Genomic DNA, 19358 nt, shown 5'->3' with positions numbered 1-19358 from the left:
AATCCCAGGAAGGAAGGAATGTTTTACAGACATGGTCCTTGAACTTCAGAGGCAGGAAAAAATCGCTTACCCCAGATAATACAAGTAGGAGATGGTGGAGCAGAATTCGAACTTACATCTGCCTGATTCCAAGCCCTGGGCTCTTAACCGCCATGGAGATCACCCTCTCCTTCTCCCCTCGCTTTGAGAGCCTGTACCGGCCACTGCAGCTCCCGTACTGATGCCCGTGCCCCAACAGTACCCAAATCACCCAGTCCTGGCCTCCAAGTTGCTCTGCTGTCAACCCCACAACTCCATGGGAGCCGGTGTGAGCCCGTGTGAGGATCTGTGAGGTCTCTGCACGCATGTGTGAGTGTAGAATGAGGTGACTGGAAAACATGTCCCTTCTCTGGGATGCCCCCCAAGTACCAGTGACATTGCACAGCCGAAGACAGGTCCAAAGAGTCTCATAGTGACCGCCACTCTTCATAAGGTGCCCGGGGACCAAGCCCCAGCCTGAGGTCATTCCCAGTGGCTGCCACAGAATCACAGCACCAGGTCATCCAGCCTGGTCACGTGACAACAGTGAACCAGGAAGAGGAAGTGAAAGAGAACAGGGGCAGGTTGTGGAGGGGAGCTCTGCCAGGCAGCCGCCCAGGGTCATCAGACTACAGCACAGAGAGGCTGTGAAGTCCATCCCCTGCCTCAGGATGGGGCCACGGAGGACCAGGAGGATGGGGAAATGGAGCTGGAGGGTGGAACTGCGAGTGTCTCTCAGTCTCCCCATTCAGGTTTCTGTCCTCAGGACGCAGGTAGCTGGGTGGTCAAGAAGCTGGCGGACCTCAGCAGCTCTTGTTGTCATCACTGATCTCCACGTAGGGCAGCCCCATGGGCCAAGTGTCCCGAGGCCAGTAGCAGACTTTGAGAGTTTTGTCCGGCATCTCATACGTGGCATCCACCATGGCCATGATGACAATGCCATAGGGGAAGGTGATGCTGATGAGTACATGCCTATGTGACAGGGTGATGACGGGACAAGATGCCCCTGCAGCCAGCTTGATGCCCCCATCCCCACCTCTCCCTACCTCTCATGGATCCTGACCATCCCAAAGGACCTCCTGGACCTGATCTCCGGACTACACCGTCCCCCAACACACACAGACATACATACACACACACATCCCAGTATCTGTGCCTCCCCACCCTGCCCCCAGGCTCCTGCTCCAAGCTCTGGCATCTGAGAGTTTCTGCTGCTAAGGCCCAAGACCACAGGGCAAATGCTTACCAGATGCTGTGCAGGTAGGAGAAATTAATCCACTGCCAGAAACTGCAAAGCCAGCGGTCACTGATCCAGCTAGTAAACGCAAAAGCCCATGAAACCATGGTGACCTCAATTAGACGCCAAAGCTCCTTATTACTGGTCCTAGGGAGGGAAGGAGGGAGATCAGAGCCTGACTCAGCTAGCAGGGCCCAAAGGAGCTGACGGGAAACTCCTCCATCCAAGGAGATGAGGCTGGGAGGAGGGAAGGATCAAGGGGGCAAGCGGGGAGAGGGCCAGATCTGTGCTAACACTTGCTGAGCCCTTACAAGATGCCGGGTCCTCACAACAATGCTATTATTCCCATTTTGTAGGTGAGAAAACTGAGGCACGCGAGATTAAGTATGTCCCAGCCCCACCCCAAGGTTACACGGCTAGTAAGTGGGGTCTGATTCAGGTTTATCAGAATGCAGAACCCGCAACCAACAAGGCTTTCCGTGTTTGTGTTTTGGGGTGTAAGTGTGTGTGCCCCTGTGGGTCGGTGCATGAGAATTTATGTCTATGTGGCTATGAGAATATATGTCTGTGTGTGGGAGGGTGTATTCTCTGAGGCCATGTCTCAGGACAACTCAAGATTGGAATCTGTGTTTCCCAAACAGCAGAGCTAACCCACTGTCCCTTAGGAAACAGTTTATCAGGGATTAATGGGGCAGTAACTCCTTTATGGATAAAAGTACAAGCCCTGCCCGCTAGCCTGAAATGGGACAGTTTGAACACCAAAAAAAAAAAAAAAAAAATCATCAGAATTGGTGAAATCTAAGGAATTCCCCAGTGGTGCAGTGGTTAGGACTCTGCGCTTCCACTTCAGGGGGCACAGGGTCGATCCCTGGTCAGGGAACTAAGATTCTGCATGCTGGGCAGTGTGGCCAAAAAAAAAAGAAAAAAAGAAAAAAAATTAAAATTAGTGAACTCTGAATAAAGTCTGTGATCTAGTTAACAGTATTGTCCCATTGTCAATTTCCTCCTTTTTGAGGCTGGACTGTGGTTACATCCGATGCTGCCATTGGGGGAGCAGGGGGGGCATCTGGGTAAAGGGTACACAGGACTCTGTACTATTTTTGCAACTTGCTCTGAGCCTCTAATTATTTCAAAATAAAAAGTTAAAAATATAGGATAGTGACTGCAATGGATTGAAACACTTCAGAGATATAAACACCCATGAGTTCATAATAATACTTAAAGAAAAAAACCACTTCATTGGTCCTTACTAGAGATGGCTAAGGTGCCAACTCATTGCTCTAGAAGTTGATTTTTAAAAGGGAAAGAATCAGTGCCCTATCCTGTCTTTCCTGTCCAAACTGTATTTCAAGGTGGATGAGCAAAAGTCCTTCTATCTGGATGGATGAACTCCAGATAATCAATGCAGAAGGAATAACAGAATCTGAAAATCACCCTTTTGCACCCTCTAATGAGATCACGGATGGAGATGGCATGAAACAGCTGCTGGAATCATTAGGGGAAAGGTCAGTAGGAAACTTTACAATGAAGGGTCTGGATAACAACATCCGAATCTACTGATCAATCTTAATGGCACTAAATGTGGGACAACCATTCATCATGGGGTCTTGATTGGCTGGAACAAGCAGCACCCAGTGCCACACATGAAATGAAGAAATTAAATGTAAGTCTAGATCTATTAATTTTCAGGAAATACAAAAATAAAAAAGAAAGAAGGAAAAAAGAAGAAAAAGAAAGAAAGAAAGAAGGAAAGAAAAAGAAAAAAAGAAAGAAAGGAAGGAAGGAAGAAAGAAAGAAAAAGAAAGAAAGAAAGAAACCACAGCAATCAGTCGGCCAAATCCATAATGCAGGATGTTGTACAGGACAAACGATGGATCGAGTTTCCGTTATCAAATCAGAGGCGTGAAGAAAGGGGGAGGGGGGAGGGGGGAGGGAGGGAGGGAGGGACTGCTATGGAATAAAGAAGGTCTGAGAGACTGTGTTTGCCTTCTGATTTAAACAAGACCAGGTGTAAGAAGATGTCTTTGGGAAACTGAGGAAAGTTCAGTGCAAAATGGGTATTAGATGCTATCTTAAGGAAGGATCTTCTATTCATCCCTCTAGATCCTTCCCTGCCTTTCTCCACTCTGCCCTGTGCCTCAGAGGGCAGCAGGGGCAGGGGAGCTAAGCTATGTGGACCTCGAAATAAATATTCCAACAGTATCCTCCATCTACCCTTTGGTTCCCTACTGGGGCTCCCCATTGGCCAACCCAACTGGAAATCATTGGGCAACCCAACTGGAAGCCCAAGGACAAGGGAGCCCCTGGATTTGGTCCACACAACCTCCCTGTGGGATTGGCTCGGGCTGGCTACAACCAACAACTGGAGGCCACAGCTCTTGCCAAGGAGACGCCCCTCTGCTAGCTCTCTCCTTCCAGATTCTTGCAATCACTCCCTCCCATCACTCCCCATCCCAGGTCTCCCGATGATCACAGAATCCCGCCGTTATTAACACAGAGCTTGTAAATGATCCCTAGTGATTTTCCTACAGTCTGCCCTCTCCTTTGTAAGGAAACGTTTTATTCAACTCTCCTCAAAGGGCCCCATTTGAGAGTCTCCTCTCTAGCCTGCTAAGACCTAGTATGGGCTAAAAATAATAATTCTTTATCAGGTGAGTGAAACCCTGAACAATGAATGGGTGACATTATATGAAATCTGGGGGGAACATAGGGCGCAGGTCGGCAAAATGCTAATGTTTGCTGGGGCTGGTTAGTGGGCACACGGAGGTTTGTGATACAATGCTCTCCACTTGTGTGTGTGTTTGGGGGTCTTCAGAATAAAAGGGACAAACTCTGCAGTCAGAGACAACCTTAGGTTCAAATCCCGGTCCTGCCCCTATTTGGTGAATGATCTTGGGGAAGGGACATCACCTCTTTAACACAGTGAGGTGTTGTGGGTTTTTTTGGCGGGGGTGGGGGGCGCGGTTCTTGGAAGGGAAAGGGGAGCCCCCTCCCCGGGCACCTGCAGCCGCCACCCACTTTTTATATTCCTGGGCCACGATGTAGACGATGTGCAGGGCCATGCTGTTGAGGGCGTACGCGTTGATCATGGGCGTCAGGAAGGACAGGAAGGTACTGACCACGGTGGCGGTGATGACCAGGCAGATGTACTGGGGCCTGGGGAGAGAAGGGATCAGCCGTGGGGGGTGGTTGGGGGGTGTTCCTGTGGGGTTTAGGCGGAGCAATAGGGTGCTCTTGTCGCAAAGACGGATGAGAAAAGGCAAGCTCAGAAAATGGTCTTAAGACTCCCAGGTGGGCTCAGTAAAAGGTCTCAGGGGTCCCAGGAGGATCACATGAAATTTCCCAGGGAACCCAGGTGGGCACAGGCAGGGTCCAAAGGGGGTCCCGAGGTAGGGGATGGGTAGGATGACAAGGGGGTCTCAGGGAAGCTCAAGGGGGCTTAGTCAGGTCAGAAGAGGGTTCCAGAGCCCAGGAGAGTTCAGGCAAGGGATTCAGGTGAGCCGGGCGGGATTAAGGAAGGAACTACAGGGGTCCCAGTGGCTATTAGGAGAGGGGTCCTGGAAGGCTCAAGTGGGTCACACAGGGTCAGGAGAGAGATTCAGATGGGTCTTGAGGTCAAAAAAAGGGCCCAGGAGGATCCAATGAAAGATTCCGTGGAACCCAGGTGACAGGCTCAGGGAAGAGGTCTGTGGGCCCCAGGTAAGCTTAGGCATGGGGTTCTGGGACCCCATAGTGGGTTCAGACAGGGTCTGGAGAAGGTCCCAGCTATCCAGGTGGGATCAGAGGAAGAATTCCAAATAAGCAGTAGGATAAGGGGAGGACTTCCAGGGGTCGCAAGTGCACTCAGAAGAGGGGTCCCTGGAAGTCCAGTTAGATCAGGCAGGGTCAGGAAAAAGTCCTGGGGTGTTGAGGGGAAGGATTCCAAACACCCCAAGAGGGCCTGGGCAGGGAACCCGGAGGATAGGTGGGCTCCAACAAGATCGACAGGGGACCGGCCCTCGCCCCACCTGTTCTCCCCTAGGAAGGCAGGGAAGTAGCAGCGGGGCATCCATATGCTGTAGCCACTGGCCAGCAGCCACAGAATAGCGATCTCATCCAGCATCTGGCCCAGGAAGCTGAGTGTCATGTGAAAGTACATAGAGAACAGACCTGGAGCGAAAGACAAAGGCAGGTGGTCAAGGGAATTGTCCCTTCCCGCCCCCACTACCGCACTGTCCCAGCCCCCCACCTACCTACGACTGTGAAGAGGATGAAGGTGACATAAATGTAGCGGGAACGTTTCTGGACATGTGGGTGCATCAGAAACATCATGAGAGGCCCAAAGATGAAGAAGGTGACATTGCTGAACTGGAGAAGGAAGGGGGAAATACGGGGAGGGGGTTGTCAGACAGAGGACGAGGAGGGGGGCTGCCCTTAGTCATTACCCAGTCGGTCACCTATCACCTTTCAGGCAGTTGATCAACCCAGGGTCTATCCATCTTTCAGCTGAACTTAACAGCCAACCAGTCATCAGCAGATCCATAACTCCATCCATTATTCTATGGGTTCATTCATTCATTCAATGCATGTGGCAAAGTCTATCTACTAACTTTCCACATTTTCCTTTCGGCAATAGTGTTCCCCAAGTTTGAGCTGGGCGTCCAACTACTCAGTGAAAGACTACATATCCCAGCCTTCCTTGCAGCTCACTGTGGCCTTGGGACCTGGTCTAGCCAATGGGATAGGAATGTAAATGAATCTGTTGCTTCCAGGTCAGTCCTTAAGAAGCAGCTTAAGGCTTGCACTCTACATCCTGTGGACTGAAATGCAAACTTGGTGGTCATGAGTTGGCCTTGGCCTTGTAGACAAGGAAAGACAATGTAATACCCTAGTGACTCGCTTCTAAAAACAGCAGGAAGCAGAAGTGATGGGGCATGACTTCCACCCACAGGCTCCTGTGGAGCCTTCCATCAGGTGGCTTCCACCTGACGGTCGCTATCTCAGAGCACGAGACATTGGAGCTCTAGCCACCATGCAAGGAGACGGGGTACCCTTAAAGCTGCCATGCTGGAGAGCCCATGTGGAGAGACCACAGAGAGATCGAGAGAGATGCTGGAGGAGCCCCAGCTATTCCAGTCCCCAGAAGTTTGACTCTTCCCAGCCCAGCTACCACACACAGAAGTGAATGAACCTTCAGATGATTCCAGTCCCCTTCCCCCCTTCAAGTCACACCAACAGTTGTCAAGTGGAACACAGATGAGCTGTCCCTGCCAAACCCTATCCAGATTACTGATTCATGAGCAAAAAGAAATAAATAAATAAGTGGTCATTGTTTCAAGCCACTAAACTTTAGGGTGATTTGTTATGCAACATCAGCTAGCTGAGACAAAGAGGAAATATTACTGTGGGCTGGGGTAGGAGAGGAGAAAGGTGTATGGAGGCCAGCTGGCACCGCACAGCTATGCCTTGTCCAGAACCCCATGATTGCACAGCTATGTTGTCTGCGGATTAGTGATTTGCGTCCTTATAATTAGGCATTCACAATGTTCTGGGGCCCAGGCAAGGTTTATTATTCCCAGAATCTTTTCTCATCCTCAAAACAACCCTGCCAGGTAGGTTGTGCATCACCACACCATAGAAGTAGATACTGATTCTCAGAGTGGTCAAATGGTCCAGCCCAGGTCACCCAGCCAGTAACTGGAGAATCCAGGATTTGAAGCGAGATCCCACGTGAGTTTCTTGAGACAAGAAGCAGAGTGCTGTTTATCACAGAAGCAGAAATTGCTTCATAGACCTCAGTCGATGTTTGATAATAACACATGATTCAGATAACTAACGATGACCACTAAGAATATGGCAGTTATGGCAGACAGCGGGAATTGAGCGCTCAACAACCATCCTCCCTTCTTCCTCCTTGACCAAACTGATTTGGTTCAGTATTAGGAAGACATATCCTTCTTGGGAGGCAAAGGGGAATAACAATGGGCACAAGCTAATCTGATTCTCTCCTTTTTCTATGTAACAAGGCCACCAAGCTAAAGACTACATTTCCCAGATTCCCTTGCAGCTCCACACAGCCATGTGACTGAGTTCTGGCCAGTAAGACATGGGCACAAGACATAAGTACAGCTTCTAGGTTGTCTTCTTAAAGGGAAGGGGTGTGCCTTCCCCTCAATCCCTTTCTACTGGGATGCAGATGTGGTGGGATAGCTTCTTGAGCCATACAAATGACAGCAATGGCCTAGAGATGGGAAAACAACCATATAGAAGGAGCCTGGATCTCTGGTACCCCAAAGCTCTCACACCAGCCCTGGGGAGCTTATAATTGGATGTTATGTAAGAGAGAAACAAATTTCTATCTTCATTAAACCATTATTATTTTGGGTCTCTGCTACAGCAGCTGGACTTATGTCTTAACTTATAGATACCCCCTTCCTTCCTTGTTAAATAAACCAGAATTTTGTTCAGGCATCAGGAAGACATGGCTTTTAGGGAGGCAGGATTTGGCCCCAGGGCATAGATCATCCCTATTGCTAAGGATTGGTTAAGGAATGAACGTGTGGTATAATTCTGGCCAATGAAACGTGATGGAAGATCTGATGAGGGGCTCCTGGGAAAGTTCTCTTTACTGAAATCAGACTGAGTGAAAAGCCCTTTGGAGATTGTTGTGATGTTTCAGATGTGGCAGCCATTTTGCAACCATGAGGAAACAAGGTTGACAGCAAAAACGAATACTTGAGGACAGTGGTCTCAAACATTTTGGTTTCAAGATCTTCTTATATTCTTAAATATTACTGAGGACCCTGAAGAGCTTTTGCTTGTGTGAGTTACATCTATCAAGATTTACCTTATTAGAAACTAAAACCCCAAAACTTTCAAGACACGTGACTACACAAGCCCACATTCGTTTGGCCATCAGATAGATGATGTCATCACACGTCATGCAGCCTCTGGAAGGTTCCATTGTACCCTCGTGAGAGAATCAGAGTGGGAAAAGGCAAATAATACCTTAATATTATTATGAAAATAATTTTGACCTTGAGGAAACCCTGAAAGGGTCTCAAGGACACCAAGCAGGGTGGCGCTTGGACAATATTTTGAGGACCACTTCTCCAGGGATAGCAGAGAAGAAAGATGGGAAGAACCAAGTAGCCTGATGATGCTGGGCTCTGAGTTAATCTATTCCGGAACCATCTACCTCCAACTTCCATTAAAAAAAAAAAAGATATGGTCCTTTCTATTTAAGCTGTTTTAGTTGGCTGTTTTGTTTGAAACCAAAGCATTCCAATGAACGACCTTTGGGATCCAAGTGGTGTGGGATTGGATACATGTTCCCTTGCTCATTAACCGTGGAGCCTTGAGAAGGTAACTTCAATCCCTTAACCTGCCATCTCTGCATTTCTGACAGAGGCATAACACCACCTGCCTCTTCATGCTGTTGACCCAAAGGTCCCCAAGCCTCACTGGACTCATAAATACAATTAAGGTCACAAGAACATTTGCACCAGAATTTCAACGGCTCAAAGTCCCCAACTGCTGATGCAGGACTTTGATGCCCCTCGAAGCCTCCCCCAGATATGTTGGGGTCACAGTGAGTATCTCACATGGGCTCAGAAACAGGTGTTCTCATGGCCTCAATCCACCTGCCAATTTGAGGTCAACCAGCTTGCTCACTCAATGACACCCTTCCCTCCCCCCAAAAATCTTCCCCTTGTAAAGGTCTCCTAAATTGTCTGCATTCCATCTTAGAAAGTGAAGAAACAGCACCCTCTTAACTAGGATGCTCTGTTATTTTTCAGAACCCCAGTATTAATGACGCTGACTCAAAAATACAGGGCACAGTGGTGGGTGTGGGGAAAATCATTCACCTGATACAAGGTCAGCATCTACTAGCCTAGGTCCTGGGTACCTGTACAGGTTCCCAAGACAGGAGGCCTCCTGATTCCAGGAAAGTCCACAGCTCTCCTGGGGCAATGGGAGAACCAGCTCAAAGGTCACAGTTTGAGAACCCAGCCTTGGCAAACTGGTTCCCCAGCCCATGGTCCCACCTATGTCCTTGTTTTCCACGCCAAGTTCTCTGGTGTTTGTCAATGGACAGAGTCAAACACATCTCCAGGAGGATCACCCAGTTCACAGTGGCTACCCCAGAACACGGAACACCCCCGACCTGCCCTGTCTGTATCATGAGACCCTACCCCACCGGAATAGACACCTGTCCCAAAGCAGGATATCAGACCTTTCTTTGGTGAATTTGAAACTTGGAGCAGACACAAAGCCTGGGAGTCACCATAACCGTGTTGCACCGTTGGCAACTCTCTAAAGAGGCCCTGGGATATTGTCATGATGTTTAAAATATGGCAACCATCTTGCCACCCACGAGAAGACAAGGGTGAGAAAAAAAAAAGCAAATACTTGAGGGTAGTATTTGCCCTTCTTCTGAATCCTGCACACCTACCCTGGGTCACAGCCTTCCCAAAACAACTCATCTTTCCATTTTCTAAGATATCCCACAATCTTTCCAATGCCTTCTTTCTCCCCCTCCGCCCCCCTTTGGTTTCTTTCTTTGTTTTGGTTTTTGCTTAATCTACCATTCTATTGCCTGAATCCAACAAACCCATCAGCACTAGTAATATTAGCTAAGCTTCTTTGGTAGCAAGCAACAGAAGATGATTCTGGTGAACTTACACTATAAATATAAATGTGTGTGTGTGTGTGTGTGTGTGTGTGTTTGTGTGGTTACTTATTTAATTAACCAAATCATTCATTCGTTCGTTCGTTCATTCATTCATTCATTATAGGGAGCTCATTAATCAAAGGAATTGCAGAGGACAAGGAAAACCAGAAACCGGAACAGCTTTGACCCTCTAATGGACAGTCTCTTCAGGGGGCAATTTTGGGTATGAATGAAAACAACTGTGTCCAGTCCTTCTGTCCAAGCCCAAGCTTCAAATTCTGGAGAGTGTAGCCTGGGCCACATCCCATCCTTGGCCAGAGGAGGGGGACCACCTTGATTGACCATCCCACCGAGGCCATAACCAGGTGGTTGATGAAGGGAAAATGGAGCCATGGATACTGAATGGGCAAAACCCCAAACAACTCTGATGTTCTCTCTGTCTTCAACCAAACGGCAGCCCTTGGGCAAATCAGGCATAGCCTGAAGATGCTGAGCCATCCAGCCTCCCAGACTGTTAAGCCCCCACTCAAAACACGTCCGTGACTCTCATCTATAAAATCCAGATTCTTAAGCTTGGCTTATAAACTCCCTCCATGACTCACCTCTCTCCACCTTCAACTTTATAATCTGGGTGGAAGGAATAACTCAGTTCTGAATGAGCCATCCTTTAACCTCCAGGAGTTCACACATACTGTTCCCACTGCCTGGAACACTCTCATTCCCACTTACCCCTCTTCGCCAGGCCAATTACTCCGCCTTTAACCTGGGCATCACCTTCTCCCTAAAGCCTTCCTAATCCCCCAAGGCAGGGTCAGGTGGCCTTCCTTTGTGGCCCTGTGCCGTCCCACTTTCCTGACACTTGTCTGGCTGGAACCATCTGGCTCTCCTGCTAAACCTGGCTTTGAGAATGGGGACTGTGGCTTCCCCCTTCTCCATTATAACCTCAGGAACCAGAATATAGTAGGTGCTCAATAAATCCTGTTGGCTGGATCTCAAAAGAATTCAGGTGGATCACCTGTCACACACATGAAAACACTTGGCAGAGGGTCTTGCATCTAGAAACTTCTGAATAGAAGGCGCTACAACTGTCACTTTCCAATCTATTGACAGCCTGACTTTACAGATTGTTCTTAATCCTAGCACACCCCCTCAAGGTCCGCCTTTCTAGTTCTTGTTTGGCAACGGGGAGCTTGAGTCTCAGAGAGGTGGAGTGATTTCTCTGAGGTTGCACAGCTCTGGAGGACTCCGAAGTTTGCTTTGACCCCCCTGCTTTGAAAGATTGGAGGACTAGATGGGTGGTGAAGATGAAGAGGGGGCTCCCCTGCTTCCCGGCTGTGTGATCTGGTGTCTCTGGGTCCCCCTTTCCTGCACCAGTGAAGTAGGAGAGGATCATCAATGCTACCGTGAAGGTTGTTGGGGGGAGGGGGATGCATGAGGCCAGGCATTGAAAAGCTACTTCGCCAGGGACATGGTTTTGGCTCAAGAAATAGCAAAGGCTGCTGCTGCTCTTGTTACTGCTGAAGGAGATAATAATAACAGGCTTGTGGTTGGTATCAATGCTCCATGCTAAGTGGCCTGCAGGATGAAGACAGGTGTTCTCAATAACGTCCCTGAGTGTGCAGAATGAGGACAGAGCAACGGGCAACGCCTATAACTAATGGGCTCCGAATGCCGCCGGGGTTTGTGATAGAATCAGAGACCACCCTGACACCAGCGTCTCCCTCTCTGCCCTCTGGGGCTGAGCCCCCGCGTTTCCCAACCACCGGCCCTACCCAGACTCAGAGAGGCAGGCAAGGTACCCGCCCGAGATCGTGGCCAGTCCTGAGCTCTGGACACAGGTGAGCTGGATTCCTTGGGTCCCAGCCCCAGCAGGTGCCTTCACTTTCATTCATTCATTCATTTGCTCAACAATCATTCCTCCAGTACCTACTACGTGCTCAAGGACCTTACCAGTGCCTGAAAACAAAGTCACTGCCTTTACGGTGTATCCAGTCAGAGTTTGGGGGATGCTCTATGCTTCATTTTCCTCCTCTATAAAACACAGGCCCTATCTCCGAGCGCCACAGTGAGGATTCGAGAACTGAGTGCCACGGGACCAGGGGGGTCGGCAGTTTTGTTCACTGCTACAAACCCCAGGTGTCTAGGACAGTGCCTGGCACACAGTAGGTGCTCAGTGAATTTTTGTAGCGAATAATGCATGCAAAGAATACGCGTCAATAATGCACATAGGTGTCTGATGCATGTGCTGTGTACCATGGGGTGACTATTATTCTAGAATGCTTTGATGTTTTGATCACCCGTACCCAGCAGGACGTCTGGTAAGTGGATGTGGCTGGATCCTGAGGACCGGAAGGAGGAAAAGGGGGAGAGATGGAGGGAAGGTGGGGAGAAGGAGGAAGGAAGGAAGGAAGGAAGGAAGGAAGGAAGGAAGGAAGGGGATTGACCTGAGTAGACGCCTCACCTCAGTCTTTTTCACTGCTTACTGCTTTATCATCTCTGCCCTCCCCACCGGACTGTGACTTCCAAGAGGACAGGAAACACCTGTTTTATCCCCAGCCAGTAGGCTGGCATGCACTCAAGAAAAATATGTTGACTCGGTCAAATCAAGAAACATGGCCGGGGGGCTTCCCTGGTGGCGCAGTGTCTGAGAGTCCGCCTGCCGATGCAGGGGACACGGGTTCGTGCCCCGGTCTGGGAGGATCCCACATGCCGCGGAGCGGCTGGGCCCGTGAGCCATGGCCACTGAGCCTGCGCATCCGGAGCCTGTGCTCCACAACGGGAGGGGCCACAACAGTGAGAGGCCCGCGTACCAAAAAAAAAAAAAAAAAAAAGAAACATGGCCGGGGGTGGGAGGGATAAACTACAGTTTGAGATGAACAGATGCACACTACTGAATATAAAATAGATAAACAACAAGGTCCTACTGTACAGCACAGGGAACTCTACTCAATATCCTATAATAAACCATAATGGAAAAGAACATGAAAAAGGGAATTCCCTGGTGGTCCAGTAGTTAGGACTCCGCACTCTTACTGCCGGGGCCACGGGTTCAATCCTTGGTCAGGGAACTAAGATCCCGCAAGCTGCACGGAGCGGCCATAAAAAGAAAAGAAAAGAAAAAGCGTATATATTCTTTTTATATATATGTATATATATAAGTATATGTATATTTGAATCACTTTGCTGTACACCAGAAACTAATACAACATTGCAAATCAACTACAGCAAAAAATTAAAAAAAAAAAACAAAACATGGCCGAACCTCCCCTTTCTCTTTCTCCCCAGTGCCGAAGCTCAAACTCCCACCACCACCCCTGGCCCTGTCACCTGCCGAGGACCCCCGTATGCATCCATTCCACTCATGCACATGAGTGTCAGTGCTGGGCTGGGGGCGTGGACCACCAGCCACAGTCCCTCTCCGCATGGAACTTACTTGCATGAATTAAGATGCACACGACATTGTGAACCACTCAGTAACTGAGTGGCCTCACAGCACTGTGCATAAGTGAGAGACTCGGAGACTAGGTGGCCGGGGTTTAACTCTGGCACTCTCAGCATTCACACGCTTGCAAGTCACATGCTGTGCAACCCTGGGAAGGAAATGTACCCTCTCTGAGCCTTTATTTCCCCCATCTGTAAAATGCGGAGAATAAGAATTTTATGAGGATTACAGAGCTCTTTTATTTGACATTAACAAAATTAATGTCAAATAAAATTAATATATGAAAACCTTCTCATTTCTAACAACAACAATAATAATAGCTTCAACTTATTCAGTGCTTAGGATGTGCCAGGAGCTGTGAGTTTTTTTAAATACCTCTATTTTTTAAATTACAATATAACTCACAGACTATCAAATTCATTCTTTGCAAGTGTACATAATCTATTCAAATGTTGTGCAACCATCATTGCTAATTCCAGAACATTTTCATCACCCCAAAAGGAAACCCTGTACCCATTAGCAATCACTCTCCCTTCCCTTCCCCCAGCCCTTGGAAACCATGAATCCACTCTCGGTCTCTGTGGAGTTGCCTGTTCCGGATGTTTCGTATCAACAGAATCGCATACTGTGTGGTCTTTTGGGTCTGGTTTCTCACTGAGAATCATGTTTTCAAAGTTCATCCATGTTGTAGCATGTGTCAGTGCTTGACTCCTTTTTAAGGCTGAATCATATTCCATTGTGTGGATGGAGCACATTGTGTTTATCCATTCATCCACTGATGGACATTAGGGATGTCCAGTAGCTGTATCATCCTCTCCATCGTCCTATGAGTCAAAAAGTACTAGCACCTCACAGAAATCCCCTTTTTGCACAGGTACTCAGTAAATATTTGCTGAATAAAAGGAATGAATGGGGACTTCCCTGGTGGCGCAGTGGTTAAGAATCTGCCTGCCAATGCAGGGGACACGGGTTCGAGCCCTAGTCTGGGAAGATCCCACATGTCGCAGAGCAGCTAAGCCCGTGCGCCACAACTACTGAGCCTGCGCTCTAGAGCCCGCGCGCCTAAAGCCCGCGCTCCGCAACACAAGAAGTCACTGCAATGAGAAGCCCGCGCACCGCAACGAAGAGTAGCCCCCGCTCACCACAACTAGAGAGAGCCTGAGCGCAGCAACGAAGACCCAATGCAGCCCAAAATAAATAAATTAATTAAAAAAAAAAAGGAATGAATGAATGAGTTTTTCTTCCCTAGCGTGTACCACCCCCTGGCAACCTATACTCTTGACTCCTGTTTATTGCCTGTCTCCTCCATCCCCCAGGACACCAGCCCCACGAGAGCAGGCATTTTTGTCTGCTTTGATCACCACTGCGTCCCCAGAGCTGGAACAGTGACTGGCTGCACCAATTCCCAATGAATGAAGAGTGAAATAAAGGGGTCATTTCAATCTGACCCCTGTGTCAGCCCCAGGAGGCCAGCAGGTTGCAGATCAGCGCTGCCTGTTTTTCCGAAGGAGAAGAGAGGCCCAGAGGGACCTATCGAGTCTGGGTCTGGGATGTATCATGAGCATGGTCACCAGTTTCATGCGTGCAATTATTCAATTAATCGCATCTCTCCTCCCTGAGGGCAGGAACCATGCCCTCCTCGGTTCTGCGGGACCTGGCATACAAGAGGTGCCCTGTAATTAATTGCTGTTGCTGTGAGTTTTGAGGAGGAGAAAGGCAGAAGAGGGAGGTGTGGTTTAGAGCTCATGGGACCTGCTGGTCACAGCCAGGCGCTCAGAGAGGGGCGGGCCTCCCGCCTGGGTCACACAGCATCCAAGGAAGAGAGAGACTGGAGTTACTAGCACACTGCAGAGGCCAACAGCGCCAAGGCTATCGGAAAAGAAGGTGGGGACGCTGTCGGAGGTGTGCACTGCAGCCTACACCCTCCCCGCTCTCATCTCCCTGTCTCTTTGATACCCACCCACCCCCAGACTCCCCCTACTCATCCCCACTCCTGTGCCTTTCCTATGCAGTTCCCCACGCCAGGCACACCATCCCTTTGTTCTGAATCTGGACATCTGAGAGGGAGTTTTCTAGAGAGGATGAGATGCGGAGCCTCTGAAGCTTTGGCAGGATCCCAGGGAAGAAATTCAGCAGCACGGCTGCCTCTGGGAGCCTGGGGCGGGGGGCCTTGAAACATCTCCCCACACCACTTGAAACTCTCCTAAGTTGTCAGCAGCCCAGAAGGAGGCCACACCTGGAGGCCACCAGGCCAAAGCAAACAGGTGCCAACTAGAGCGGCCCACACCTTGACTTCTCCCCCTGCCCCACCTGCCCCAGCCCCTCCCACACCCCCGACCTCTGCTCCTGTTGGATCGCCCTTCCTGGCTCTCGGTTAGACTGTGAAACGCAGCCAGGTGTTCCAGCTGCCCCCAGATCATCAACTCCCCCATGCTCTGAAGTCAGCCATGGCTCCCGCGTGCCCTCACGATGCAGCACGCGCTCTTTTGCCCTGCTTTCCTGATTTAGCCCCTGGAAACCTCATCAGCACTTTTTCTCTCCTTCGTTTCCTCCCCCTCAGGCAGGCAGCCTGGGCATTGGCTCGAAGCTAACAGTTCTTTTCTCTCACCTCAAGACCTTTGCATATGCTGTTTCCTTTGCCCCATATACCTTAGAGAACATTTACTCATTCCTTAAGCATCAAGGTTCCCTCCCCATTCAACAAACAGAGGCGTCATGGGAACCATGGGAACCATGGGAACCACCCCATGGTTCCTCACCATCCCACATCTGTTTTTCTCCCTTTGTTTTTCTCCCTTTGCCACGAGCTAACTGTGGGGGTGTCCATTTCTAATTCTGAACCACCAGCCCAACAACCCGGGGGCACTGAGCCTCTCTGGGACCTCAGCATCACCCAGCACAGGTTGGTTTACAGCACTTTTGTTGAATGAATGAGTCCGTCAGTGAATACAGGATAAATTTCAAACACTCCAACTCAGCATTGAAAACTTCATCTTTATCTCTCCCCATATTTTAGCCACAGAGACATACTTTCCCAAACTGGTTGTCCCTCTTTTACTTCCAGGACTTAGCACACCCTTTTCTTATCTTCTGCTCTCTTTCCCAGACTCCTGCCCTACTTGGCGAGGTCCTATTCATCCTTCAAAAGCCAACGCCTAGGTGCCCTCCTCTAAGAAGCCGAGTCCTCCAGTGCGTCCTTCGTCTGTACCCTGACCGTGTGCTGGGCTGGGCTCTACTTCCTCCAACCCCAGGCTCAGAGCTCCTTGCACGAAGATCAACAAGAAAGCAAAAGATTCTTCAGAGAACACTCTTTTCCAATTACGAGCTGTGATTCCTAAGTGGATCATGACAAAATCCATGTGAACAGATTTAAAATTTTTTTCTGCTATATATGTGGTCGTTCATTGACATACCTAGACCGAAAGCATGCTTTTAAAAGCCTGCCTAGGGTTTCCCTGGTGGCGCAGGCGTTAAGAATCCACCTGCCAATGCAGGGGACACGGGTTCGAGCCCTGGTCCGGGAAGATCCCACATGCCGCGGAGCAACTAAGCCCGTGCACCGCAACTACTGAGCCCGTACTGAGCCTAGAGCCCGTGTTCTGCAACAAGATAAGCCACCGCAATGAGAAGCCCAAGCACCGCAATGAAAAGGAGTCCCTGCTCGCTACAACTAGAGAAAGCCCGCGTGCAGCAACAAAGACCCAGTGCAGCCAAAAATAAATAAATAAAATAAAATTTAAAAATTAAAAGCTGCCTAGTAGTTTGACATCTATTCAAGCCCTACAAAGATTAGTGAAAATGTTATGGCTTTTGTGTGGTCCATGTGCTAAGGATGATGTTTCCAATTTTAAAAGGGACTTCCCGGGCTTCCCTGGTGGCACAGTGGTTGAGAGTCCGCCTGCCGATGCAGGGGACACGGGTTCGTGCCCTGGTCCGGGAAGATCCCACATGCCGCGGAGCGGCTGGGCCCGTGAGCCATGGCTGCTGAGTCTGCGCGTCCCGAGCCTGTGCTCCGCAACGGGAGAGGCCACAGCAGTGAGAGGCCCGCATACCGCAAAAAAATAAAATAAAATAAAAAAGTAAAAGGGACTTCCCTGGTGGTCCAGTGGTTAGGATTCGGCGCTTTCACTGCCAGGGCCCAGGTTCGATCCCTGGTGGGGAAACTAAGATCCCACAATCCCTGAGGCGCAGGAAAAAAAAAAAAAAAAAAAAGGTTGAAGGAGGATGTCATGGAGGGGAATTTTGCATGAGAGCACATGGATGCGGAAGCAGCCCACATCTGAGCCAGCCCTCTCTCCGTGCCTTCTGCAGGGTGGGCTGGACAGGGAACTTTCTGGACTAGGGAACGCAGAGAGGAGGAGTCCAGAACCCCACACCCTCTTCTCAGCCTCCAGGCACCAGCACATTCAGCCCTCTCCCATTTTACAGGGAAGGCCACCGAGGACCAGAAAGGGTCGGTATCTCTGGCTCAGGAGAAGCAAAAGCTGGGGCGACCTCAGGGACCCTTTGAATCTCAAACTCTTGCCTCCCAGCTCTGGGAAGTGGTGAGGTCAAAGGTAACAGAGTCAGAGCAACCTGACACTGAGCTCCCCTCCCCCAAAAGAACACCTCTCCCGGACATGCCAAGTTCAAATCCCATCTCTAAGTACCACAGTTACCCTGGGCATATCCTGCAATCTCCCTGAACGCCTGTTTCTTAATCCGGAAAATGGGATTAACTAACTCTATATACTATACATGCTGCCTAATTCCCAATGTCATGGTGAAGATTAGATGAGGTTTTCTCAGGCAAAGTGTTTTGGGCAATGGCTGGCACACAGTAAGTGCTCGGTAAAGGCCATTATTTGCGTGAATTCATGCTCACCATTTATTGAGCACGTACTATGTGCAGGGCACAGAGCAAAGGACATTGTCTCATCATCCACCAATCCGGGAGCTCCAGGAAGGCAAGCCCACTGCCTTATTCACCACAGTGTCCCCAGCACCCCACACAGGATAACTGTACGTGTCTCTGGTCGCTTGCATCTTTCAAGCTTCGGTTAAATGCCATTGCCGTTGAGGCATCCAAGAGTTTTGAGCCCAGTGTGGTCCTGATAGCAGGGGCTGGGTGAAGGATGACCAGCCATCCTATTTTGCCTGGAACTGCAGGGTCTCCTGGGACACGGGACTTATGGTGCTAAAACCAGGACAGTCCCAGCATACTGGGATGAGTTGGTCACCCTGGGCTGGGGATACAGCTGAGAACAAGGCAGACACAGCCATCTCCTCCAGGAAGCCCTCCCTGATCCACCCCTCCACCAATGGCTCAGGAGCTGCCGCTAGGCTTCCCAGAAGCTGCCTGTGCGCCTCCCATTACAGCACCATCATCCTGGGTTGTGGACACCTGGAGTCACACTTGTATCCTCTGCTCTGGGAGGGCAGACGCAGCTCTTTTCCAGGTTACGGCTGCATTTCCAAAACCTACCACAGAGCCTCATGCCTAATAAAGACAGTCTAATGAATGAAAGCCAGAAGGCAGGCGTTGCCCAACAGATGAGCAAACTGAGGCTCAGAGAGACGGCTGCTCGGGTAGGATTTCCCAGCGGGGAGGTGGAGCAGCTGGGGTTTGAACCCCTGTTTGCTGAAACTCTGTCCCACCAGAGGCTCCCGCCCGGCCCTCACCGTGTTGTAGAACTCGGCCACCAGCTCCCAGTGCTGGAAGTTGCTCTCACACCAGTCCACCTCCGAGCTCTGGTAGGCGAAGATGCTGGGCATCCTGACGCAGTGCCTGCCATCCGCTGGCTGCGTCTGACAGAGAGGAGCACAGGAGCCTAGAGAGGGCCGGGCCCAGCCAAGGCGGGGAAGAGACGGTGGGGTGCCCCACAGCAGGCAGAGAGGAAAAACCTGCTGGACGGCTCCCTGGTGGCACCAGGACAGCCTGCCCAGTGTGGTGGCGGCCAGCCGCTGCCCTGGGCATAAGCAGAGGGGTTGGCACTGTCCAGGCAGGGCAGGGGTGAGTGGGGAGGGGG

The 19358-nt window shown here is 50.1% G+C and overlaps 1 protein-coding gene across 1 annotated transcript; it reads right to left on the bottom strand.

Moving 5' to 3' along the window:
- Positions 1-821: 821 nt before the first annotated feature.
- On the bottom strand, positions 822-19104 carry ACER1 (alkaline ceramidase 1; the record flags this gene model as incomplete). The annotated part of the gene is made up of 6 exons (XM_082651689.1): positions 822-990; positions 1265-1402; positions 4274-4411; positions 5263-5404; positions 5488-5602; positions 19012-19104. 6 exons carry the CDS (start codon positions 19102-19104, stop codon positions 822-824), a joined length of 795 nt encoding a protein of 264 aa, XP_082507815.1.
- Between the last annotated feature and the right edge of the window lie 254 nt (positions 19105-19358).

The sequence above is a fragment of the Grampus griseus genome, assembly GCF_964374135.1.
Source record: "Grampus griseus genome assembly, chromosome: 3".
NCBI classification, from domain to species: domain Eukaryota; kingdom Metazoa; phylum Chordata; class Mammalia; order Artiodactyla; family Delphinidae; genus Grampus; species Grampus griseus.
The sequence above is the reverse complement of the archived record's forward strand: the minus strand, read 5'-3'. Positions and strand labels throughout refer to the sequence as shown.